This window comes from Lepidochelys kempii, chromosome 9 (assembly GCF_965140265.1).
Source record: "Lepidochelys kempii isolate rLepKem1 chromosome 9, rLepKem1.hap2, whole genome shotgun sequence".
NCBI classification, from domain to species: Eukaryota; Metazoa; Chordata; order Testudines; family Cheloniidae; genus Lepidochelys; species Lepidochelys kempii.
In genome coordinates, this window is record NC_133264.1 from 7,694,426 (window position 1) to 7,721,568 (window position 27,143).

At 44.6% G+C, this 27,143-nt stretch overlaps 1 protein-coding gene across 7 annotated transcripts in view; it reads right to left on the minus strand.

Annotated features, from left to right (window-relative positions):
• Positions 1 to 1,186: 1,186 nt before the first annotated feature.
• ABCC5 (ATP binding cassette subfamily C member 5) overlaps positions 1,187 to 27,143 on the minus strand; it is a 73,585-nt gene continuing 47,628 nt past the window's right edge. For 5 of the 7 annotated variants that reach the window (XM_073359170.1, XM_073359172.1, XM_073359168.1 and 2 more), the window contains exons 12-30: positions 26,984 to 27,055; positions 26,287 to 26,411; positions 25,611 to 25,683; positions 24,919 to 25,122; positions 23,839 to 23,982; positions 21,697 to 21,799; positions 20,558 to 20,742; positions 17,152 to 17,298; positions 16,591 to 16,720; positions 15,603 to 15,756; positions 15,339 to 15,467; positions 14,490 to 14,676; positions 13,642 to 13,731; positions 9,267 to 9,456; positions 8,230 to 8,389; positions 7,295 to 7,373; positions 6,304 to 6,417; positions 4,370 to 4,534; positions 1,187 to 2,783 (exon numbers count right to left, since the gene is read on the minus strand). In XM_073359170.1, coding sequence (XP_073215271.1) covers positions 2,682 to 2,783; positions 4,370 to 4,534; positions 6,304 to 6,417; positions 7,295 to 7,373; positions 8,230 to 8,389; positions 9,267 to 9,456; positions 13,642 to 13,731; positions 14,490 to 14,676; positions 15,339 to 15,467; positions 15,603 to 15,756; positions 16,591 to 16,720; positions 17,152 to 17,298; positions 20,558 to 20,742; positions 21,697 to 21,799; positions 23,839 to 23,982; positions 24,919 to 25,122; positions 25,611 to 25,683; positions 26,287 to 26,411; positions 26,984 to 27,055 — 2,553 coding nt within the window. In that variant the 3' untranslated portion in view covers positions 1,187 to 2,681. Of the gene's footprint in view, positions 2,784 to 4,369; positions 4,535 to 6,303; positions 6,418 to 7,294; positions 7,374 to 8,229; positions 8,390 to 9,266; positions 9,457 to 13,641; positions 13,732 to 14,489; positions 14,677 to 15,338; positions 15,468 to 15,602; positions 15,757 to 16,590; positions 16,721 to 17,151; positions 17,299 to 20,557; positions 20,743 to 21,696; positions 21,800 to 23,838; positions 23,983 to 24,918; positions 25,123 to 25,610; positions 25,684 to 26,286; positions 26,412 to 26,983; positions 27,056 to 27,143 lie in introns of those variants that run through there. The other 2 variants (XM_073359173.1, XM_073359174.1) reach the window with 2 other exon arrangements.

Sequence of the window (27,143 nt, forward strand, 5' to 3'; positions counted from 1 at the left end):
GAACATGGATGCCACTGCCACAGGATGGGAAAGGGGCAGGAACCACTTTGAACCAAGTAACAAGCTTCTCCCACATTATACACTAACTTCTTTCTGTCTCTATGAAACTTCTTTTTTGCAGGCAGTGGTAGGGGAAAGAAGTAGGTGAAAGAGGGAGGTTTGCTGGATCCAAACGTAAGTAAATCCCTCAAAGCCTGAGGCCTACCTCTCTAGGGATGGTGTACAGGAAACCTGACTCTGACCCATGCTGACTCCAAATTCCACTCCCCCTTTTGTTGAAGACATCTATTCAGCAAGGGGCAGCAGGGTTGGTGACAGCAGCTTGGAGAAACCTCCACAGCCCTGTGGTGGGCCCAGCTGCACCTTCTGGCCAAGTTCTCCCTGGAGCTCCATATTTTTCTTTCTGCTTAGGAACCGAAGGCAGGAGCCCTGGTGTTAGCTCATTGATGTGATCTGAACTTGGCAATTGCATTGCGGCTGAGGGTGGGACAAAACAGCAGATTTTCAAGAACTGTCCAAAATATGGATTTGGGTGAAAGGCTCCAACCCACTCTTCATTAACGAATCTGCGACTTGTGGTCGAAGTAGATCATTAAATACAAAGAAACATGAAGCGAACAATGCTTTCTGTGCTACTCATCTGCATTCCAACACCCAGAAAGCTTTTCTACTTTTGTGGTTTCCCTGTGGCAGTGATGGCTGGGCTGCGAGCACCAGGTTCTTTGCTATTATATTCAGGCCTAGATCTTGCAAATCTGTATGTGACATGACCAGAAATACAAGAGTTGGTGTGGGTAGAGGATGGGTGTTTAAGGAGACATGGGCATAAACATGATCCAGTCTATGCTAATAGGGGGGTTAAGTAAGCTCTACACTCCCCTCTCAGGCCTCCCTCCTACTACAGGGCAGAATCTCATTAATGCGAGACTGGGGTCCCCCATGCTCCCTGTCCTGCTCAGCACTTAAACTTGTAGCATCCTGTACCGGGCAACGTGGAAATAATCTGCTGTACTCTTAAAGAAACTGATCTGTCTTAAAGGGAAAGTCAGCTCCAGATTGATGCATCACGAAAACCGCACCGACGGTGAGAACTATTCAGCAGTGGAGCTCTGCCAACGGCCGCAACGGCCTTGCTGCTCAGCCAGCGATTTGTGTGCCTCAAAGAAACTGCTTCACACAACAAGAGTTTACAAAACCCAAAATAGTTTTATTCACTTTTTCAGATTTTTGCCTCGACGAAACATTTTGCAAACATGCTAAGGCTACAAAATGTCCAAGTTGACAAAGACATGCAATGCTGAGCATTCAATAAGTCACGGCTATAACTGGAGTGACCGCACCCACCTGGGCCCCGGGGCCCACAGAACAGGGATGGTGTACAGTAATCATGGTAACGTACCACACAGGACTCAGCAACCTGAGGTAGGTCTCTTTACAGTAAGAAAATAACTTCCTTCCAGTGTCACACCCTGATCAGCAGGAACCTGTTCAAAGTTGCAGAAGACTTTGGGGTGTTAAGTGTTAAGGTAATATGTGTGCAAGACCAAAACGAGAAATGCTGATGTATTATAAGGTTAGTGTAAGTGAACAGCTCGAAGGGTGAGTGTTATGTATGCCTATAAGAACCAACCTCAACCTGTAAGGAGCATTAGCAGCTTCAGGATAAATGATTCAGCTGGAGCAGCTCAGGAAAGAAAAGACTTTAGTGCCAGCAACCCAGGGTTTGGATTTGAACTTCAGAGAGCAATTGTTTTACTATAGGTTGTTCTATAAACATTTAGATCCTAGTCACCAGTTAGATCAGCAAAGCAGGAGTTCGGTTATTTTAATAGAAACAAAACCCAAACTCCATTGATACATGAGGGAATTGCCCCAGGACACTGCACGAGGAAGAGCTGCTGCATTCCCATCACTGCACCAGGACACAGTGATCGTGGAACTTTCCTGTGACCCAGAAGTGGTCTTCTCCCTGAACCACTCAGGAAATCATAAAAAAAGCTACCCTGGGAAAGCATCATTGGAAGCAGCTGCCACCATGAACATTAGTGATGCTCCAAACAGCTTTAACAATAGTTACGATGCAATAGAGTTACACCACAGAGCCCTTCCCCCTTGTGCAGGACGACAACGATGGGACATTGAAGGACACTACTGCAAAGCTTCACTTCCATTCAGACACGCAAAAAATCCGGCACTATGAAAAGACCAGCTGTAAGAGACTAAATGGTGTCTGATACAGTCTGATAAAGCCAGCTCTCTAGTACCGTAACCTGTACAAAAATTATAGAAAAGAATATGCACTGTTATTAATACAGTGCTCATTTTAATATAAAATAAACAGCTTACATTTCCACTGTAAATATAGGCTATGTACAGAATTATGTATAGATATAGCTACATGTATAAAGCTTCATTATAGGCCTCTGATACATTTATAACTATGGCTCCCTGAGCCACTTGTAGAGTGCATTTAGTAACAAAAAAATTTAGTAATATGAATATGGAATAAATACAATAAAAACAGGAAGAAATCTTACAGGGTTTTAAAAAGTCTCCGGTTTGACACATTGTGCTAAAAATTAAAAAGATGAAAAGGCAATAATCTGCTTTGACAATGAGGAGCAGGCCTGCCACAGGCAGGGATTGGAAACCTCCAAATTAAAGTGACTGTATCCTGAATTTTAGCCCTTGACCGCAACCTTGTTGTCTGCAGCAGCAAACATGGCATAGAAGCGCGAGTTCTCATTGGACAGAAGGGCAGGCGGAGTGTCGAATTCCACTACCTAAAACAAACAAGGTGGGGAGTTTTCATTAATGAAATTCAGCATAAAACAGGTTGCCACAACAGAGGGTATGCTAACATCATAGTGATGCATCAGGGGACTCAATGCAAGGGACTATGCCCAGGGCAGCTATATTCCAGGTCCCAATCCGACTCCCTGCCCACATCATCTCCTGAGGCCACACAGACAGACTGCATAATGCCAAGTTTGGAGCACCCCTTATTTGCTTAGCATCTTTTTTCAAATCATTCCATGGATGCCCACATGCTAGAAAGACTTCAACAGCTGACAGCCTCCTGGTTCATTATCCAGGCCTCCCTTTGCAGATCTGGCTTTAGCCTACTAATGGCATCTGCTTTAAGATTTTAGATTGTATTCTGTTAGGACTGAAACGTCTTTTACCTTCCCCCTTTCATTTTCTTACCACCGTCAAGAGTTTCCATTATTATTTTTTTCCTAGCATCCAACCCCACAGGAAGACAGAGTCCCTCCCCAAAGAGCATTGTTCTGACATAAATGAGCGGCACAGGATAAAGAGAGAGGAATGAAGAGCACCCAGTAATGGATGAAGGCAACAATAAGAGCGCATAATTATTCAGAGGGCACAGATGCCTCTTGGTGCCTTCACCAAATTAGTCTTAAAAACCTAGACATGGCTCCTGCTCCACGTGCCAGCTGGAGTTTTAATGAGAATTAGTTCTCCCAGCTCCCTACCAGCCCAGAGTGCAAGAGCGAACTCTGACGCCCAGCAGCAGGACAATGATAGGTGGCATGGTAACAGTCTATGCCTATTTGAAGGGTGTAAACATCAAGCAGGGATAGGAATTACTTAGACAGGGGTGTAACTTGGAGGAATGGGGAAAAATTAAGAAAATGTAGGCTAAACTTTAGGAAGAAAAAAAAGTTTCCTAAGATGAGACTGATCCAGCTGTGGAATAGTCTCCTGGGGGCCGGGGGTGCATATGTCCCGTCTCTGGGAACATTTCAAATGAGACTGGACAAAACACTAGGAATGTACAATAGTGAGCAACCCTGCACTGGCTCAGAGACAGACAGACTTGGTGGGACCCAACAGGTCTTTCCTTCTCTGACTTCTAGGACCACACCATATTCTTCACATTTGGAGTTTACTGTATAGAGCCCCTATATGAAAATCTGAAGCATGTCTCTCACAGCCAATTATTACCATAGGGCTGCACAACAGCGCCAGGGCAAATGGCACTGAACCCTACCGAGATGCAGGCAGCTCTTATACCGGTTAGAATTAATCTGTCTGTGGAGTTTCCAAGTGATGAGCTTGCTCCTACATACCTGCTTCTAGATGGGTTTGGTGTTTTTTAAGGAAAAGCGGGAGAAGGAACATTCATCCCCTTTGATCTCATCATGATGGAGCAGTCCCTTATTCCAACACAGAGAACTACTGTCACAGGGGTGAAAGAACATACAGCCACAAGTACCATGGCTTTCCATGCTATGGAGAGACAAGCTCAGCCTGGCTATGTAAGCAGCACCAGCAAGCAGGCTATACCTAGAGCCAAAGCAATCTACAAGAATGCCAGCCACAAAGGCAAAGTGCTACTAATTACCTGCCCTTGTGTTAGCACCATGATCCGATCAGAGCCCAGCACAGTGTGCAGGCGGTGAGCAATTGTTAGCATAGTGCAATCTGCAAATGCCTCCCGAACAGTCTCCTGAATCAGTACATCTGTCTCCGTGTCCATCGCAGCTGTTGCTTCATCTAGTATCAAAACCTGCAAACGGCACATAATGCAGGCTGTTACATTCTAGCTAACCCACTTCCCCCAAGTACACAGGCACACAGCGTGGTCTGAAGACAATTCTGCTGACTGCCATGACAACAAGGGTGACTGATAATCCTAATAATGCCTCTTGCACTTGAGAAGGGCATCTTGTGCAACTGCCTTGGACGCAGTCACTCCCTGGGCCTTGTTTGCTGGGAGCATTTTACGAGCGCCTGTCCCATGGCCCTATAACAGATGGGGCCGTCGCGTAGGGCTCAGACAGCAACCTTATTCAGTTTTATATTCCGCACCTGAATCTCAGATTTGAGCTTTAACCAGTGAACTATTCCTGAAGGAACAAGCACCTTCAGCACTCTCAGGAGAAGGCTTTTGGAGAGAGAAGGAGATGAATGGAGGCTAGGAAGTCTGTATCATCAATCAGCTGTCTAGGACTAAAAGCACTGTGCTGTGGACTGCTGGCTCCTTTAACAGCATTAATGCTGGTGTCTACCTTGTAGCAGCTCTCACTAGCTTATATCATACAGCTAGCCTGAGAAAGGAAGAGATTCCCACCATCCAGCCCTTGCTTAGCTCAAGACCATGCCCGCATTACCATAGATAGGTGACAATAGCTTGAACACTGCAACTCACATAGTATTTATTGTTCTCTTTAGTCTCCGCTTTGAAGTTTTCATACACAGAACTACAATTCAGAGACACTATTCCCCTCTACAGACTTCTGAGAATACCCCCCTCTCTCAAGCTTCCATGTTGCCACTCCCATCTAGAGTTAGTCAATATTGCTCCTTAGTAACCTGGAGGGGATCGCTGTTAAACAAGGACACCCTCTTTCTCTCCAGATCCAGACAACCACACTACTGGAATGGCAGCTCATCAAATCTCATTGGCTAAGCTAGGTGGGCATCGCTGGTATTTCATGTGATACAAGAAAAACCCAGGGTACTGCAGAGAGACGTGTGGGGATCTTAGATGAGACCACAGGTCCTTCCAAGCTTGCAATGAATCTGATGGTCTGAGTGATGGGGTGAAGGTGGGAAGGGGGGGGTGGGGAGGCACTGTGCTGATGGAGGTGCCATTTTTTGATGAGATATAAAAACTGAGGATGAGAAAACTCAATGAGAGCCACTTTTTAAAAAGAAAAAGGCAGTTTAACCCTGAGTCCTGGTCAAGTTCCACTTGGGTCCATCCATTCTGAGCTACCTAAAATCCTTTCTTCACTTAAATTATTATTCAGTTTCCCCTCCTAAAGGAACAAAAACCTTGATAATTTTTGGCAGCATAGGTCCCATGTTCCACTTCTAGGGGTTACATTTAAGTGGAAGAGGAAGTGATCCTTACACCAAAAGAAAATACTTCGATACTGTCAGGATGAATGGAGCAATGTAAAATATCAGCTCTGCAACAATCTTGGCGAGCACTAGCAAAGGCGGGGGGCGGGAGACAGCACCTAGTGCTGTCATGCAACAGGACAAAGCCACAAGCACAGCCTAAGACTCTAGCTGTTAAACAACAAATCTCTGGATACAGTATTTGGGAGACCTATGAATCGTAGGGTGTCCTGAAGAACTAACATCTGCCTAAGGAATGCCTTCCCCACTCTCCTGACCCCATATACTCTGTGGGTCACATTACTTGTTGGTGTAACTCCCTTGACATCAATGGAATTAGAACAGGGATGAATTTGGCCCACAGAGCCATCTTCTCATGCTGCAGTGACTGTGACCTCTCCAGCTATTTCCCCTCCCGCAGACACTCACCTTACAGCGACGCAGCAAGGCTCTGGCTATGCACAGTAACTGTCTCTCCCCCACAGAGAAGTTTTCCCCATTTTCCATCACTTCCGATTCCAGTTTCATGGGCAGCTGAGCAACCTGCAGGGAAAGCAGGGGGAAGATTGAAGCCACTGTACTGAGATGTTGCACCACCACCACGTGAACAGGACAAGTCGCACTGCTGCTTCTCTGGAAATTCAATCCCACCACGGGGCTAAGAAAAGTTCCATCCATCCCGTGCCCCTCACCCTGGCGTCCAAGTGCTTCCCACTCCCTCCATCTTCCCGAAGAAACAGGTCGTACTAAAGAACCTACAGAACTAGAACCTGTTTAAACTAAGCAGGTCTGATAGCTTGAACATCTAGTCAGTCTGTCTGAAATGCCTCATGTATTTGATAATGCTACTGTGAATTTACACTAGAATTCTGGACATGTAGGGCTAGACTAGAATACCCAAATGATTTCAAGAGGTAACCTTGCAGTGACATTAGCTTAAAATAAGTGAACAAGTCTCATTCATAAAAGCCTACAGCGTATTCAGAAGTCACATCAGTATGAATACCCTGTCTCCTGACATCCTCCCCCATCAAGAGCAAACCCTGAACCTAGCCCTGTGCTGTGCAAGTTCCTACATTCTAGAGCCAAATAGGCAGCCTAATGCCATGTGACCGATCCACTGTGGGAAAAGGAAAGAGCTGAAGGCGAAGTGGCAATGAGACTTGCGGCAGATAGCAAGCACACACAGCAGATTTAGAGTTCACTATATGTGTACACACCCTCATCACATCACCAGAAAAGTGACACAAGCCTTTCCCATAAGCAGAAGAGACTGCAAGGACAGACTGAACTTTACCTGCAAGTCTTTAAAGCAGCAGTGGCTACTAGTGGGATACGCAGGTAAGATCTTTCTCTCTCTCTCTCTCTCTCTAACATAACCATACCCTTTCTCCTCTCTCCCACTGTGCATCATACTTACACACTCCTTCATGTGAGTCCTTTCCAAGGCATCCCAGATTTGCTCCTCACTGTACTGGTTGAAAGGATCCAGGTTTGATCTAGAGGAGGAGGGAGAAAATATAACAAGAATCTCTCACCAGTTCAACACTGAATGGCAAAACTGTGGAGTTCTAACCCCTCAGCATGGACAGCTCGTATCCACCCAATGCAGCAACAGAATTCACACCACAGAAGTCAGGCACTCCTGGCACACCACGGTTAAAATGGCCAAAAAAACTAAAAAGGTGGAAAAAACCCACAAAAAAGCAAGAATCTAAGGGAGATTTAAAGTGGGAGGCTACCTGTAAGACAACACAAAGCAATGATCATGCCCAACTCAGAGTCTCTACCAATACCCAGCTTGAACTCAGATTTCACTTGCTTCTGTGTCACAAGCTTGTTATAGTTTTAAAAGCCTGTTAGAACGGTTATACTAAAATGAAAGGTTGGAAGCGTTCTAACTAGACCACCACTCCTAGGCTCTTGCACTACACACACCGATGGCAGGAGCAGGCCAGTGCCAGAAGGCCCAGCTTCTGCTCCCAAACCAGCATATCGCACCAGGTACCACACACAACAGCAAATGGCAATTCCGTGGCACCCAGATTTCTGAAGCTTCTGCTGTTTCCTAGGATCAGGATTTTAGTCAGTTTCACTTTCCTGCTATCCACACATGGTGCAAAATGTAATGAGAAAATGAACATAGGAGAAGGGATGTGTATGCCACAAAAGAATCAGCCAAGATGAACTGCTGGATGCTACACTATTGAGTCACTCTAGTTAGTGCTCTGGGGGGAGATCCACTGCTTGGGACATTTAAAATTAGACTGAACAATACACCACAGAAATAATCTTTCAAGGTTCATGTCAATCTAATGGCACTTTTCGATCTCCATTGTCTATGGTTTTACTAACCTCACAGTTCCACTGAATAACACAGGCTCCTGAGGGATTATTGAGAGTTTGCTGCGGAGATCTGCTAAACCAATGTCATTGATTTTCACTCCATCGATTTTAATACAGCCTCCAGACAGTTCAACGAGACGAAAGAGTGCCATTCCAAGTGAGGACTTCCCTGCATGGATGGACGGGGGGGAAGGAAAAAAAAAAAAAAAAAAAAAAAGTCAGCCAGTGGTTTTTGGGAGCAACAGCTCCGTATAGCTGGTACTGTAGGGACAGAGACAGTTTAAAAGAATAGAAGTGTTTCAAAATATTGATACAAAGTGGCCTCCAAACAGTTCTGGGTGGGTCTAATCCAGGCTGGGCTTCAAAATCTTTAAAATCCTAAACACCAATTCCTCATTTAGAAACAAGAATACTGAAACTTAGCTATTCATTTGATATCTTCCTACTCAACTGCCGTTTTAAACGAACAGCATCTTTCACATTACAGGCCTCTTAAGAAGATTTAGGGCCAAATGTGGCTGCCATATCTATGCAAACTCCTCCCAGCAAAACCACAACAAGCAGATTTTAGGGGAACAATTTGGCCATTGAAAGAAAGAGTTGGATAGCTATATGTTGGCTGAGTAGACAAAAATAGTTGCTACTCAATGCTGGGCAACAGCCGTAGATGACAGAAGAGGGGTTAATTAGTACTGTGTTGGCCAGAGCGTAGCTGGGTTTTCCCTCTTCAAGAGGGATTATTTTTTGTTCAAGTCTTCGTCCGTGTGGATCCCACTCAAGGTGTGCAAGTGGGATCCACACAGAAGGCACATGGCACACCTTGAATGGGATCTGCACAAACAATTCTGAAGAACCAGTTACATAAGGTAAGTAAACCGTTCTTGTCCAGCTGGACATCTTGCATCCCATTCAAATGCCTTCAGCTCAGATCCTGAAGGAAGCATCTTCACAGTGGTGCAGAGGCTTTCACATCAATAAGAGCTAACCAGTTATATCGTCAAGCCTGCCAGCAAAGTTATTTAATTCCACCCAAAGCTCCTTCTCACCTGACCCCGTCCGCCCCACGATGCCAATCTTTTCCTTGGGTTTAATGGTAAAGGACACTTTCTTAAGCACCAGTGGGAGATTCTCTCGGTACCGCATCTCTGCGTTTTCAAAGACAACTTCGCCTTCTTGGGGCCAGTCCAGAGGGGGAGCTTTATTCTTAATTCGAGCTGGAGCCTCCAGAGAAAGGGTCTTTAAAAACAAAAACAAGACCGAAAAGTCTAGTTTCCAGTCAGCAAAATGCATCAACATGGCAAATCGTTTACTGCAGTTCTTTACGGGAGTTGGTTTCTTTGTATTGTAGATTTTTCCCCTTCTTTTCTCACTGCTAAGCTGGGGAGGGAAGCTGTGCCCCCAAAACTGATCCCAGGTCCCTTGAATGGTGCTCTGCATTTCCCCACTACAGGGTCAGCCCCACATGCTGCTTTAAATGCCACCTTAATGAGCATTTGAGGAAGGCAATGTTGCCTAGTGGCAAAGGCACCAGATTAGGAGTCAAGAGACCTGAGTTCAATTCCTGGTTAGAACATAAGAATGGCGACACTCAGTCAGGCCAAAGGTCCATCTAGTCCAGTATCTGACAGGATACTTCCGACAGGTTTCAGAGTAACAGCCGTGTTAGTCTGTATTCACAAAAAGAAAAGGAGTACTTGTGGCACCTTAGAGACTAACCAATTTATTTGAGCATAAGCTTTCGTGAGCTACAGCTCACTTCATCGGATGCATACTGTGGAAACTGCAGAAGACATTATATACACAGAGACCATGAAACAATACCTCCTCCCACCCCACTCTCCTGCTGGTAATAGCTCATCCAAACTGACCACTCTCCTTACAATGTGTATGATAATCAAGGTGGGCCATTTCCAGCATAAATCCAAGTTTAACCAGAAAGTCTGGGGGGGGGGGTAGGAAAAAACAAGGGGAAATAGGCTACCTTGCATAATGACTTAGCCACTCCCAGTCTCTATTTAAGCCTAAATTAATAGTATCCAATTTGCAAATGAATTCCAATTCAGCAGTTCCTCGCTGGAGTCTGGATTTGAAGCGTTCTCCGACTGGTTTATGAATGTTATAATTCTTGCCATCTGATTTGCGTCCATTTATTCTTTTACATAGAGACTATCCAGTTTGACCAATGTACATGGCAGAGGGGCATTGCTGGCACATGATGGCATATATCACATTGGTGGATGTGCAGGTGAACGAGCCTCTGATAGTGTGGCTGATGTTACTAGGCCCTGTGATGGTGTCCCCTGACTAGATATGTGGGCACAGTTGGCAACGGGCTTTGTTGCAAGGATAGGTTCCTGGGTTAGTGGTTCTGTTGTGTGGTATGTGGTCGCTGGTGAGTATTTGCTTCAGGTTGGGGGGCTGTCTGTAGGCAAGGACTGGCCTGTCTCCCAAGATTTGAGAGTGTTGGGTCATCCTTCAGGATAGGTTGTAGATCCTTAATAATGCGTTGGAGGGGTTTTAGTTGGGGGCTGAAGGTGACGGCTAGTGGTGTTCTGTTATTTTCTTTGTTAGGCCTGTCCTGTAGTAGGTGACTTCTGGGAACTCTTCTGGCTCTATCAATCTGTTTCTTCACTTCTGCAGGTGGGTACTGTAGTTGTAAAGAGAGTGGTCACTTTGGATGGGCTATTACCAGCAGGAGAGTGAGCTTGTGGGGGGGGGGGGGGTGAGAAAACCTGGATTTGTGCTGAAAATGGCCCAACTTGATCATCATACACATTGTAAGGAGAGTGATCACTTTAGATAAGCTATTACCAGCAGGAGAGTGGGGTGGGAGGAGGTATTGTTTCATGGTCTCTGTGTATATAATGTCTTCTGCAGTTTCCACAGTTTGCATCTGATGAAGTGAGCTGTAGCTCACGAAAGCTTATGCTCAAATAAATTGGTTAGTCTCTAAGGTGCCACAAGTACTCCTTTTCTGTCTTCCGACAGTGGCCAATGCCAGATGCTTCAGAGGGAATGAACAGAACAGGTAATCATCAGGTGACCCAATCCCGATCACCCATTCCCAGCTTCTGGTTCTGCTATTGGTTTGCTGGGTTACCTTGGGCAAGTCACTTCCCCCTCCTCTTGCCTCAGTTTCCCATCTGTAAAATGGGACATTTTATTTTTAATTCAAGCTTTATTTTTGTAAAAAGTGCGGATGGAAAATGCTAAGAGCTAGATACTGTTTATAGACAGAAACCATGAAGTTCTTGGGAGCCTGCAGGGAGATTTTATGGCTGTGGGACACAGCAATGGGACACAGCAACTATCTTCAAATCACAATTTTACGGCAATGCTACATAGTGCCATAGAAATGCTGATTCACCCACATTTGCTGTGCCAGGGTCACGTATTAGTTTTGCACATGGGTCAAGCGTGATCTGCATTTACAAGGTGGATAAAACATGAAATTCAACGAGTAGTTCCCCTCAAACTTCATCTGCCAACCCACCGGGCTGGCTCCTTGCCCTTTCCTTTTGTTGCTACACTTGGCACCCTGTCAGAGCCCTTGCTAAGTAGTTATAAACATCACATTCCATAGAAAACAAAAATTAAGAATCAGATGCAATCCATGTGATGGCACATTTCTCTTTGGTACGTTTCAAAATGTGAGTAATTGCCACTTTCCCCAATTTCTTCCAAGAGCATCTTCTTGCTAGAAAGCAGAGATTTGGCTAGTGGACACAGTAGATCTACTGGTGTTCAAAAGGGGTGCTGCTCAATGACCGTAGTACTGTATTTCCTTGAACTAGGTGCTAGTAAAAGAAATCTGAACAGCCACATTGAAAAGATGCCAAGCCTAGGGTTTCATGGGGCACAGAAGCTGCTGGCAGCTTATTTTCTAGCACACAGATACCCATGCCATCCCCAAGATGGAGAACTGAGGCTCTTTGTTTGCTATGGTCAAAGATACAGAAAGCCACGGCTAGCACACAGCAAAAACTGTGATGGGAAATGACAACAAAAGTCAAATATGCTTTATATTGCAATCAAAACAGTTTTAAACAAGTTCATGATACAATGACCATTCAGACAGCCAACAGGGTAGGAAATCATAGAGTTGTCTTGCTCAGTAGCAAGCCGTCCAGGGTGACAAAAACAATGACTTTACAAAACCCTATGAAAGGCCTGGGTTTTGTCCCTGAAGACATGGCCATGACAAAAACAGCACCGCTCAGTGAGAGCTACACTTGGCCATTCACAGGGGGAAGGTACAGAAATACCTGGGATGGTTCCCTCAGCTTCTGCAGGTAGAAAGAGTCACCTCGGATGGCTGCACAAGATTGCTAGTTTCCTTTTGTTTCTTTGTGTAGCTACAAAATTAAACTAATGTTTCTTTCCCCTGCACATGCAGTCTCTAGAATAGAACAGGATAAACTATCCCACATATGGACTGCTTAAAGGCCTGGAGTTTCCAGAGGATACATGTCTATGGCGATTGTTTGAGATTGCTGACCAACTCCTCAAACGGCACAAGGGGAGCTGCACTCTGCGACTCCTGTGTCTGTGGACCTGAAAAAGAGGCTAGTCTGCAAACCCACATATCAGACCCACTGTACAAGCTTCTCCGGGACCCCTCTCTTCCCACAGTACCAACACAGAGAGCCCACTGTAGTGTAGGAAAAGGTGTGGAGCAGGATTTACTGCTACCTTGAGCAACAGTAACTTGCTATACATTTAGCATGGCAAGTTGCACATCTGTACAAGGACAGCATGTTGTTTAGTCGCTGTCCTGACTCATCCCCGTCCATCTCCCCCTCTCAGCTGTCTTAAGGTTCTCAGCTGCCAACTTCAATTCTGGAAAGGATTCCACAATTTTCAAAATATATTTTACAGCAGACAGCTGTGTGGAAAACAAGAGTGACTCAATGGGGACACAGTGACTTTAAACGCCGAGCAAGTAGAGTCAAGTCTTAAAAGAGCCACTAATAAAGTAAACCTTTCAGACCCTGAAGTGACGCAAACATGCCAGAGAGTGGGTATTATGCAGCTGCCCTAAAATATTGGATGGATTTCCTGCAGTGAGCCCTTCTCACCCCCACATTTCCTTCCTTCTTGCTGCAGGACTCCTTGCAAACATTCAGAGTGTAATTACGCTTCACTGCAACCGGGCAGAAGCCCTGTAAATTTATTCACCAAGCAAATGAATTCTTAGGCCCCAGTCCTGAAAACACTAAGCATGTGTTTAACTAAGTGCAGCACTAGCCCCCGGTGAAGTCAATTTTAAGCACATGCATGTTTGCAGGAGCAGTGCCTTATTTCCTATTCTAAAGCAGGTTCCAATGCAGATACAGGCCAGCTCTCCTTCCGCTCATGTCAAGAGCATGAACAGCAACAAAGAATTGCACAAGAGAGTGAGAAGGTGAACTGATGCCTTACCTTGATATAGTGATCAATCCTCTCCACTGAGGTGAAGCGAGCCTCTGTTTCTGAGGCCAGTCTGACTGTGAACTGGAATAACCCTGTTAACTGGGAGGGGGAAGAGACAGGAACTGAACCATTCATTTCGCAGAATTCTACTGGATTTGTTCATTCTTAACATGTCTAAGAGCTTTTCATAATCAATACCCCACAGAACTTGGATGCCTTGATGCAAAATAACCTCACTTGTGGTAGCTTAATCGTTAATTTTAGAAGGCTTACAGTCCCCATCAGTAATTCTTTATTACCTCACCTACCTCATCTCTCTAATATCCTGGCACTAACATGGCTACAACATTGCATAATATTAAGCTCTTCATTTTGTAGTTTCACCTTATTACAAGAAGGGGGCATAAAAAGAAGGGGGCATACAATGGAACTAACCTCTATGTATTCTAAGCACTACCATAAACTAAAGGTCACAGTAACACACCTCATCAAGCCATCAGATTGGCTAACGTGCGTGTTACTTCTCTAGAAATATCCAGGAAAGAAAAATGTGCAAATATTCTATCAAGTGCCCAAAACAGCTTCCACTCTAACATTAAAAGAGAGAAATTCAGCCACCAACAGCAACAATCTCAAGCATGACTCCCCTCCCAGCCTGTCCCTAATCACTTGGAAAGGCCCTAATCCTTGATCACTATTGCTCCATTATCAACAGAAGCATCAGTCTCTCTGCCCTCTCCCACAACACTGCATTAAGCAAAAACTTTTCAGTAAGACATTATTGTTACCTACACCAAGATGCACCATGGTTAGAGATTCAGACAGATTCTAGAAGACAGATGTGGACAGCACCTCACCTGCACAGCATAAGAGATGGCGAGCCCAGAGTATGCAGGAGGAATCTGGCCATGCATTAAGACAATCATCAGGCCGGTGGTTGTGATGAGGGCGATGCTGATAACATCTAGTCGTATGGCCAGCCAGCGCATTGCACAGCTGAACAAGTAAAATGGTGCTTGATTGTCATCCAGCAGCTCTTGGTACCTGGAAGCAGGTAAGGGAGAGATTTCTAGAGGGGCAGTTGCACCACTTTGAAGCTTTGTATTTAACTATGACACTTCTAATACTGCTGCACGAGACTAATATCAGAACTCATCTGGATGGACTAATCCTGGTTGTTGCCTGTCATGCAGAACACACTCCAAACCAGGCCTAGGGGTAGGGGATTCGCAAATCCTTTTATCCTCTGGCCCCTAAATCACATAAGGGATCTGCTGATCTTTGTGGTTCTCAAGCCAAGAACAAGCCAACATAAACAACAGCAAACCACAAGGGATGCCTCAGCATTCACTAACATTATAGCAACTCCTTTCCCCACATAAACCGAGCAGCATCTTCCAGGAGAAACCCAATAGCTACAAGCTACTAATCCCATAAAAGCTACAGTGCCACAGAACACTGAGCGTACAAGTACTATTTCAAGAGATATTACAGCACATTGATAGGATTTAATGAGACTAGATGATTAAAACAGATATTAGCATCGGATTTGTAGTTCCAGCTCTGTGTAACCAAGGAAATGCAATTAATGGAAGATGGTTTTGAAGGGCTCACAAGATCAGCTGCCAGTTTTTCAGGTCCTGAAACAGTGGTTCATGCAAGTCCTATCCCATGCTAACGAACTCCAGGCGGAGTGCTGTACTGACCTGTGCAGGAATTCCTGCCTTTTGTTGTAGGCGTGGATTGTGGAGAGACCCTGTATACTAGACGTAATATGAGACAGAAACGGAGACTGCGTGATGTTGTCCTGGCGCTTCAGCTCACGAATAAAGACTCTGGAAGAGAGGAAGGAGCAACTCTGATGGACGCACACAACCATCCATACTACACTACACCAGCCTGAAGAATACATTGCCCAATTAATTTAAGATAGAGAGGCTCTGACCCATTAAAGCGACTGGTGAGCTTACCTAGATACAACATGCAGGATTGTGAAGAGGACGGTGAGGGGCACCACTGCCACCATAAACCATGGGAAGACCCCAGCGATCACCCCGGCACAGAAGAACACCAGGATGACATTCTGAATGAACATTTCAGCTTGAAATGGCAAACGGACATCAACTGGAAAAGATGGGAGAGAAAGAGGGAGGTCTTGGAAACAGGGAGCCAAATAACCTAAATAAAGCAATTCAGTCCAGCTTCTACGAAGTCCAGGATACTGGTTTCCAAGACTAATTTAGGTATAAAGCCTTGCTCTTTAATGAGTGTTTTTGTCTTCTACAATGCTAGTGATCTTTGTAATTGCTCCTCCCGTTCCCACCCCACCGGTAAGGTCACTGCTGCAGCATTGGCCATTAAACTCTTTGCTCTTAACTTGCCATAAAAAAAGGCATCAAGGTGGTTTGGATGGGAACAATAAGGTGGCAGGTCTGGTAGCAACCACGAGCATCAGGACTGGACTGGAGTCCCCAGGACCAACCTTACTACACAGGGCATGGCTGAGCCTTCAAAGCCTGCCAGTCTCCTTCCTTCCAAAACAATTTAAGAGCTTCTAGTGCACAGAGAAATGAATATTACTTTTATTTTGGGGATGAACACATAACAAAAAAAACATGCAATAAAATCAATTTTATCCTAGTAAACCTGTGGGCTAGTTACTAGCAGTACCCCAGCACTGACTGGTGGGTGTCCATATGCATTGGATTTAGATATGAAATTGGTTTGCTATATTTCTTTTTGGGTTGGTCTGATTTGGGGCTTTTCCATTCACAGGAGACAGCCTATAGCCTAACCCTGGCATGGCCCAATTACTGATTTGTCTATTTCAAATATGCCACGTGCACCAAAGGCTTCTAATCTTCATCTCTGCAGCCAGTGACTGGCATGCACAAGTGAGTTAACTGGAAGGTCTGAATGCAGACTGTGATGTGTTACAGAGGACAGAGAGGGACACACCTTCATCCATATCTTTGGAGAATCTGTTGAGAATCCGCCCAGTGGGTGTAGTGTCAAAGAACTTCATGGGGCTGCGAAGAATTCGTCGGAAGAGCTCATCATGGAGCCTGGAGGAAGCTCTAAGTGTTCCCTGGTAACACAGCAAAGGTTACTGGGGTTGTGTAGGGATGTCTGGCTATGCTGTCATTCACATCACGCCCACCGCCAAACAACTGAACTGGCTTACTGTGACCAAGGGGCCGAACCTCGCATCAGCCACGACCCAAAAGCAAATCTCTGCTCTTGCAGTCTTGAAGGCAGCTACAGAGTCTGTGCTGCTATGCGTTGGAAGGAAGATAATAATCCAAAAGAGGTTTTAACAGTGAAGAAGGTAGTAGCCCCAGGTGATAGAAGGTTGCAGTCAACCCAACTCATGCTTGGGCTGGCCCAAATTCAGGAAGTCCTTCTTGGGAGCTGAAGGCAGCCTCCTCACAATAATACCAAGAGGAGAGAATCAGAATGCCAAAGGCCCCAGCCATGCAGAAAGAGAGGGAGGGAAACACAATTGGCCTTGGTGCGTACCTTGACAAAGACAACCCCACGAACAGCTTTCAGAATCAACATGACTCCCATAGAGAGCGCATAGATGCCGGCATAGTAGCGCATGTGAGGGTTATCTTTCATACTGTTGCTCACAACAGTTTCATTTCCCAACATCACGGTGGTGTTCTGTGTGAAATCCAAGATCCCAGTTACATGGTTGTAGAAGACAAGAGCAGGCCAGAGGCTCACTGTGGCTGGGGCAATTTGATGACTCTCTTTCTTAAGTATTTTAAAACTTTCTTTTTTTTTTTTAAATAGGCTTCTTTTTTTAAAAAAAAATTTCCATGGAAAAAAGAACCTGGCCAATCTGGAGTAGCAGAGAAATCCAAATCCTCTCACACCCACCCTAAAAGGGAAGCTCGAGTAGAAAGCGAAGATCTTTTTAACTGACTCAGTTACATAGCCACCGTCTGCCTATGTACCCACCTACAAACCCATTCCAGCTGTGCCCCAGTCAGGATCAGTGCTCCTTTATGCAAGGCACTGTATGAACACAAGATGATCCACCCCTTTTGATTTAAGCCAATGTCCCTTTAATCTTTACTGCAGCTGCACTCTGGACTGAGTATTTAATCTATAAATTAGGTCTATCAATACACCCAGATCTCTCTCTCTACTCTTAACTAATTCCGTGGCATTTAACGATAGGTTTCTTGGGTGTTATTTCCACCCAAGTGCACCAGTGTATGTTTAGGCACACGGCATTTCAATTTGTAGCTCCATCCCCCCATTTTATTATCGTCAGTAAATGAAACAACTTTACACGTTCTAGCCTTATCTCAGTCATTAATACAATACTAGAGCATACTGATTAAAATAAAAACCACTCTTCAAACGTCCATGAAATACACACACTAATTCCAACCCTCTTTTGCATTAGTTCTTTAGTCTCCTGAAATAATCTCTCTAGCTGTATTTGGGGTATTTAAGGTTTCATGTGAAATTTTGTCTAGGAACTTCCTGAAAAGTCCAGAGATACTTAGTTCATATAGTCCAGTATCCTGTCTTCAACACTGAACAGCAAACAGATTCTTCCCAAAAAGGAGCAAGAACCCTACAGTAGGGAAATGTGAAATAATCTATGCCCCACACTCACCCCTTGAAGGACTCACCCTAATCCCTAGTAGTTAAGGGACTTTCTTAAACCCTGAAGCATGAGGTTTTTATTCCTCCAAAACTCCTTGTTTGTATTAACTGTTATAATGCTGAATACTCCTGTTACACATATAAACCCCCAATCACCATGAATTTTACTTTAGACCCACATTTCATTTTGCAAACTAATCACATTGGGACAACAGTTGCTGTTTTCCAGCTCCTGGGTACTTCTGCAGTATCAAAGTCGCCCTAAAAATAATGGTTAACGATTTGACTATATGAGCCCTAATCTAGTCTTGTTCACATATGGTACTTGATGTTTTACTGACCTTCATCTTTGCCAGATACTTGCTCAATAATTTCAGGCTCCTATTTTTAGTCATTACTACACAGGCACATGCATCAGGAGCGGGCTGTTAATACTCTCCTCAAATACAAAGTTATTGTCCCTTAGTAGCAAAGCATTCCTGTCACTGTATAAAGGGGCAGTGCTGCAGGGAGGGTGGGGGGAGCCTGTGGGGGTCATAGGCACCCCAAAATTTGCCTGAGCCACCCCTCCCCAGAACTGGGCACGCAGCTCCCACTGTGACAGTCGCCCCTTCTTTGGGAACCTGATCCATGACTGGTGGGGCGCTTGGGGAGCTCACCCACTGCCATGCTCAAGGTGGCCATGCCCAAGGGGGTCTCTGCTGAGCTGGAGAGGGGGGACTGGGAGCCTATCTGTGCTGGTGGCTCTGGCTCAGGAGTGGGAGCTGCAGCTGTTGCTATACTGAACAAGCGCTCAGGCTAAAGGGACAGCACGCAACACACACCCTCTCACATACGCACACACAGTTGTCCCGTCTCTCCCTCCCCCAACCTCCATTTGGCAGTGCTTTATTTATTTTGTGCTTTTTTTGTGTTAATTGCCAGTTCATTTAGTTAAAAGCCAAACTGCTTTTGTTACTTGAACAAAGACTTTGGTTCATGGAGGTGAACAACAGTAACAGGAAGAGTGATCCCCTCCGCCAACAAAACAGCTTTACCTATGTTTTGAATTTTCAGAGTATATGCATTTGATTGGCTTTTGGTCTGATGGAATGGAAATATGGGCTCTAGCGGCTAGGGAATAAAGGTGTACTTCAGTTTTGGTCGGTTGTTTATTTTGTTTTAAACAGTAGGGAGTGTGCGTGTTGTTGTTTCGGGGTCTTTTTGGTATGTGCAAATGGCTAATTTTAAAACAGAATGCAGTAAATTGTCCAATTTAACGTAATTAGCTATTAGTATTATTTAGCCAGTCATTTTTCCCCCCAGAAGTTTGCATTTGTTTACTGTTAATATTATTTATTTATTGATTGATTGACGTAGGCTTTTTCCTGTTTATTTCTGATCCTCTCATTTTTCTGTCCTCCATCGTAGTTAAGCACCCCATTGTTTACTTTAACAACCCTCGCTCGTTGTGCTCCACTGCGCCTAGTCATGTGAATACATACTTTACCTTCCCTCAGTTGCTTCTTATTAAAAAAAGAAAAGTGCAGGGTTTTTTTTTTCTTGCAGCTAGTTTAGAACAACTGGTCATTTATTCCCACTAGTTTGGACATCCAGGCTGGAACTCCAATGAGGATTACCAGTATACCAGGGATGAATTTTATATAATTCACACAAGCTGCCTCTCCACCACCTCTTTAAATGCCAGTCTAGTTTCACCAACCGGGCTTTTTGCTAACACACACACACGCACACCAGGTTATTTCACTTAATAAGGTTCTTCTCTGTCATAAATGACCTTCAGATCTTTAAATGTATCCACTCTCAACCTAAGCCCCGCCAATGGAGAAAATGCTGCACCATCCTAGGTTGTCATCCCCATCTCCCAAACTATTCCCAATACTCATTTTACTTAACAGTCATCTCCTTTGACAATATAAAAGTGTTATCCCACCAGATGTCCAGGTCACAGTGACAGCAAAGCAATGGACAAAATTAGCTATCGCACTTGTTGCTTGAATACTGTAAAGTAGCCACCCCCCACTGCACTGCTCTGCTCCCATTCCTTACGTCGACAGAGCCGAGGAAGAAGGGGCCAACACCAGACTGCATGAGCTGCTGACTATTTTCTTTTCCCCCCATAGATTTCTGTAAGGCTCGGGGGCTAGCTTCTTTCAGATGAGATCATCTCCCGAAGAGCCCTCCTAACTATCTTCCTTTATGAAGTAGAGTTAGATTTGTCCTAGACTACCCCAAGCAATCCTAGGAAGGTAATCCCCCCCGCCTATTAGAGAGAGTTAGAAGTTCCGATTTCTCTTACCCCGCTGCCTTGCTTGATCCAGTAACTCAGCCACCAGTTGCTGAACGCCATGCTGCCCACATTCAGCACAAAGAGTGCCATGATGATCAGGAATGCAACGGGGCCTCCAGCTGCCTGGATATAGGTGCCATAAACAGACCAGGGGACAGAGCCTTTGCCCTTCTCTTCCAACTGCATCAACTGGCCTACGAAATACAATGGGACAAAAAAAGGGTGAGGGGAGAAGAGTTGCTTCATAAGACTTTAAAAAGTTGTTTACTTCACATATAAGGGATTGTATCACCATAGACCCATAGGAGGAACACTCGCTGTACAGCAGTGGTCCCCAAACTCTGGGGTGTGCCCTCCTAGGGGGTGCAAAGGAATGTTCCACTCTGCCCCCAGCTGCGACTCTGCTCCAGCCCTGCCCCCCCAGCCACAGCTCCGCTTCCAGCCATGGACTCGGCCTCAGCTCCCGGCCCCAGCTTCTGGAGGGGCATGGACAGATTCCATTATGGGTAAGAGGGGCACAACAGAAAAAGTTTGGGGACCACTGCTGTACAGAGTAGTTCTGAGAGCCTAGTTGTTACTTTGCACACAGAACTCAAAGATTCAAGCAATAGAAGAAAGCCACAGAAGACATTTCAATGGCAGAGTCATGAACAGCCTGGAAAGTATGTGAGGGCTCAAACAACATGAGACTGGTGCCAAAATCAGCATCTTTTGATCCTCACCAGTTTATTGTTAACAAAAAAGACGCTGATGGGGAAGATCAGAGCTTTCCATTCTTTATGCCCAGATGCTGCTTCCTCCCCAGAATTAAGCATGCCAGTAGGTAAACACAAATGCCCCTCTTGCAACAGCAGGGAAGAGAAGTGTGGGAGGTAGGGATGCTGATAGCTAAAGCCAGCAACATGTCACTTGCTGATTACAGCTGACTGTGCCAACTTATTTAAACTGGAATAGTGCTGAACAGACCATCTCGTATTTCTAATGGATGGTCACTGGTCGTCCAATACACGGGTACTATGTGCTATCGGCAAGACAAGTGACCAAGATGCAGGGCAGCTTTCAGAACTTTTGAGCTTCAAAAAGTGAACATTTCAGGGTCACCAATGTATGCTATGATAAAAAAGTCAGAAATCTGATTCCACGGTTACCTTCCTCCTTCTTCACCACTTTCTCCTTCTTCACAGACCCGGCTTTGGCGCTTTTATCCTGGTTTTTTTTTAACGAACTGCTTGTGCTCTTCTTTACATTAATCTGTAGAAAACAAGCTACACTGAAACATACTAAAGCACTTGTTCTTAACCTATTTACCACTGTGGGCTGTGTCTGCAGCTCTCTCGGGGTTAAGTAGGGTGCATCCACACAGTACATATATTACCTATATGGCCCTGAGGAGGTCACATGGGCCACAGCTGTGTCCTGACTGGGCCACAGGTTGAGAACTACAGTACGAGAGTCATCTATTTTTTCAGACAGATATTGAGTTCCAGTAGCTTAGTGTACATACCCAGACAGGACACTCACTGGAAAGAATGCTTGTCCACTATACATGATTTCACTAAGACTGACTAACAACCACAGACAGAGTAAGTTCTCCCCTCCTATTGTCCTGTGCTGTTATCTGTTTGTACTGTGGTAATGTCCAAAGGCCCCCCAATCAGGATGAGAGTCCCACTGTGCTAGGTGCTGCCAATGCACATGGGAGGATACAATCCCTCTTTCAAAGAGAGTCTACAGTCTAATCAAGACATCTTTCTCAGAAACCTCCCCAAGCTCCCTTCCAAGAAGGTACATAGGAGCTGATAGTCTCTTCCAGATACAGTGTTGCTCCCAAGACAGCCTAAGCAGGCATTACAGAGCAAAGTGAGAGCCTTACATCCCCAGACACTGAACGCACAACCTCTGAGAAGCACACACAGAGTTACTGTTCTAAACCTGGGTCATTCTCCCAAATAAGGAAGTTACAATCTGCGAACAGAATGTATATTTCAATTTTCAGGCTAACCCCACTGAAACCCTTATACGTCTTCAGGACCATCTTCCCAGGCTTTATGCTAAAAAGAGATCATTCACACTTGTCAAACCAGAGAGAATATCTATCTCCATTGAGCCCTTTCTTCCAATTCCATACGGACTACAAATCCACTGCCCATTCCATGCGCTCGTGCTTATGGAGAGGTAATGGAGGCCAGCCAAGTAAGCAGGTTGGAGAATCTCATATTAACCAGGATTGCTTTAATTTAAAAATGACAGCACCACACTCGTCACAGCACTGAGAAAGACCATGCGAGGTAACTGATTATATTCATTCCTCTGCCTCTTCCATCAGCACTACCAAGAAGAAAATCCAATCAAGCACCTCCTACCACTAAACCCATCTCCAACCACATCACGATTCCATCTCGCCAGCATGTCTTGGGTCTGATGTCTGTAAGAGGCATGTATTCAATCCATGAATGACCGGCCTCTTGTCTCTTGATAAACACACCAGGTTATTTTCCTAATCTAATTCAATTAAGATAAGGGCACTGATTTCTGTTAAACATTCAGAACAAAATTCTGAAAACTCTCTCCAATAAAAAGCAAGAACACTGCTACCTCCCAGGCATGGCTGTTGAGGAAAATACTGTGGGGAGAGGATGAGAGTGAAATGTCACACTTTTAACACTGTAGAGACAAACTCAATCTCCCACTGAATGGTTCCTGCTTGAAGCCATTTCGGTAATTGCATTAAAGGGTGGCCAGCTGACTGAAGTGCAGCACACAAATCCCAGTTTCATTTACGGCAATTCCTCCTCAGCAGGCCCCAGTAAAAAATTTTTTTTGGCCCGTTTCAATCAGAAGATGACGACTCGTCTGGAGTTAAATTCCAGCATTTTGCTGAGTAGGACTTTTGGACAAGTAATGTTACTTCTGTTGTGTCTCAGTCATCTCACGTTAGAAAAATGGGTAAGAAGCCAGGAAGAAATATAAAACCAAGAGCTGGACTGAGCTGAGCTAACTTGGGAAGATACCATCTAAAAATGAGATGCCCATTGAAGAAAGGGATATGTATCCTCCTGTGAGCACGACAGCATAAACCAATACCTTTCCTCCATATTAGATCAACTAGTTCAGGGGCAGTACTGCATGAGAGAGGCACTCCAATAGAAAACAGCCTGCAGCAGATTCAAACTGCCAAATCATCATAGCAAGTCATTTTCCAAACTTCTTTCAAGTGACTAAGAACGTGGTTCATCTGAATTCTAAGTACAGGCATCGGTCAGAATATTTTAAAAAATGGAGTGGAGTACCTCAATATGTGGTGCCTCTCCCAGCTGCAGGCTATTAAAAATCACAGCATAGTCGCCATTTAAGTTCATCAGTCCCTCATGGCTTCCTCTTTCTGTGATACAGCCCTCTTTCATAACGATTACTTCATCACAGTCAACAAGATACTGGAGACAATGAGAGTGAGAACATGGCTTCATTATCTCAGATTGTCAGAAAAAACACACTTGAATTTTCTCAGTAAATAGCCTTCTGGACATGAAAGTCAGTACTCCTCCGCGCACACCTGATTGATTAAGAACCCTGTACTGATTAGAGCACTGTGATTACTTCTACAGTACATATAAAACACAGCTTGCGTGATTTAACAATGACTTTCTGCAGAATGTTGGGGAGATGCATTCAGGCGGCTTTGAACACTAAAAATTAAGACATACCAGTTACAATGAGTTTTATCAGCAGAACAGGTGACAAGACCCCAGTCTCAGAGTACATTTATTTACAACACTAGGCTGGATTCACCGACTTCAAATCCCACATATTCTAAAATGATAAACAGGCTTTATGCACTTCAGTATTCAGGTTAGTAGAAAAACTGCTTTTGACCGGGTCATCCCTCTACCAGACCCATCTTCAGCCAAGCATTCCCAGCTCCTATTAGCCACCTACCAGACAGCCCTGGCATAGGCTATTTACATCACTGCCAATGCTCTGTGTACAACACACAGATGAATAAAACTTAGGGCACGTCTTCACTGGCAGCGTTTTAACGTGGCTTGTGTAGTCACGGCACAGCACTGGGAGGAAAAAACCACCTCCACGAGGGGAGCAGCTCCCAGGGGTGCACTGTCTACACCGGCACTTTACAGCGCTGAAATTTGCTGTACTCAGGCGGGTGTTTTTTCACACCCCTGAGCAAGAAAGTTGCACCGCTGTAAAGTGCCAGTGTAGGCAAGCCCTTAAACTACACAGCCTCAGGGTGCCATGTTGTAACAGACCAGAGCATGGGAATCTACAGTAAGAGGCAAAAGTGACTAACCAAAAAGCATTCTATCTGAACATTTAGAAAAGATCCAAGCAAGGAAGCGTAAGGGATACTGTACCTGAAGCTGATGGGTGATGAACAGGACAGTTTTTGACTTCAGATGCTTCCTTATTGCACTGTTAAAAATATGGTTTCCTACATGTGCATCTAAGGCACTAAGAGGATCATCAAGGATGTAAATACTCTTGTCACTGTACAGGGCTCGGGCAAGACTGATCCTCTGACGTTGGCCTCCACTCAGGTTAGCCCCTCGTTCACCAATCTGTATAATATACGCAAAGTTATTGAGTTTCTTTCTGCAACACTTAACACAAAGCCGGAGATCCCTGGTGTAACTAATACAGTTAATGGAGTAACAGCGAGAATTAGAATGGGCCACATTAAAATTTAGGCGACTTATTTATTGTAAAAGGAAACTTATAGTGAATACCCCTAATGCTAACATGCTTGAAACATTCCTATTAAACAGCCAGCAGATACTATGATTTTTATTAATTATTTTTAATCTAAGTTTTAAAAGGTCTCTCTAAGGAAACTAATTCCGAGTGCAATGAAAAATTCCCACATTACAGAGTTAAAAAGCCTGGAGTAATCAGTCTCCATACAGTCCAGAATCTACATGAAGAGGATTTTTCCCATCAGTTTATAAGCACACCAGACTGATGCCCTCCCTACCCCACCACAGCATGTCAGGCTAACACTTCAATCCACCCATCCTACTCTCTGTGTTATCACAGCCAGGATTTTTACCTCCGTCAGGTCCCCATTAGGTAGGATGGCTAGGTCAGGTCTCAGACAGCAGCCATTCAGCACAGTGTTGTACCTAAAGAATATGGATAAGACAAGCAGTGAGCACTAGCACTTATGAGGGTACCCTGCTAATGGAGCATTATTTTTATTCCCACACAAACACCAGACAATCTTCTCGCTTTGAGCAATTAACTACTGATCTGCCTCATCAGTAAACTGCAGATAGAACTTTGGGACCAATTTCAGAACCATTACAAGAAGCACAGTGAAGAGAAGCCAAATTCACTTGAGAGGCTATGCCAGCACAGACTCTGGTAGAGATCCCTGGGGTGGAAAATTTGTATGTCGGGAGGGTCACATAAGAGACCCGTGCAGCAGGAACAGATGTTGCACTGGATAGGAGGAGGGCATGGCTAAGGAAGCCACAAAGTGCACCAAGCCAGTGCCTCACCACAGCAGCAGCTACCATCAGACCTCAGTGTTCTTAGGAGAGTTAAAGCTGCCATCCTAGAGAGGATGGGTGCAGAAACACCAACTACCATCTGCCAGATGGAACTTCCCTTCTGGTGCAGGTGACTTAGGCAGGGAGGGGTAAGTCTATCTGGCATCAGCTTTCCTGATGCTGGCCCAAGAATCCCTAAGCTTTCAGGCTCATGAAAGTTTCTATTTGACAAACCTTTCTTCATCAAACTCCTTTCCAAAAAGGATGTTGTCTCTAAGCGTAGCATTGAGAATCCAGGCCTGCTGGGCTACATAGGCAAAATTTCCATTCACTGCAATGCTACCCTCCAGCAGGGTCATCTAGAAGACAAGACAGAAGGTCTTGAAATTATGCTATTTCAAGGGTTTGTGTGTAATCCCCCTATATAAAACAAGACAGACCCCACTGGAAATCTCCATAGGAAGCAGAACCAGCATACAATGTAACTCAAAGATCCAGTGTGTGTATGTGTTTGTCTTTTTGAAGGTCCCACACAAATACCGTGTGTTTATTCTGAACTTCACAAAAGCTTGAATTTCAAATACTGGGCATACATGGATAGATTGTCACAAGAGCTCAGGCCCTAGATAGGCACCTAAATGAAGTAGCTAGATCTTCAGAACTGCTCAACACGAACAATTCCCAAGGAAAGTAGAAGAAGCTGCTGGATACAGAGCCCTTATGAAAATCTGTTCCACAGTCCAGAAAGCATTCATCTAATGGATTATAGCAATTTTAAGACTGTTTGTAACCTAAATGTGATCTATTTGATCAGTGTATGATCTAAATTATAGGTCAGATTAATCATCATATGGAGTGAGACCAATTAAACAAATGCAGCTGCTGGCAGAGAAGAGAAAAAGGGAGAAACCATAAAAATATAAATTCTCACCTGTCCTAAAATGGCTGAAATAAGTGAAGTTTTTCCACTCCCCACACTGCCACAAATCCCAACAAGTTTTCCCTAAAACAGAAAAAAATGTAAGTTCTGGTAACACATTAATCAATCCCCCTAGACTATCTGCAGTATCTCAAACAGAGAAAGGGGATTT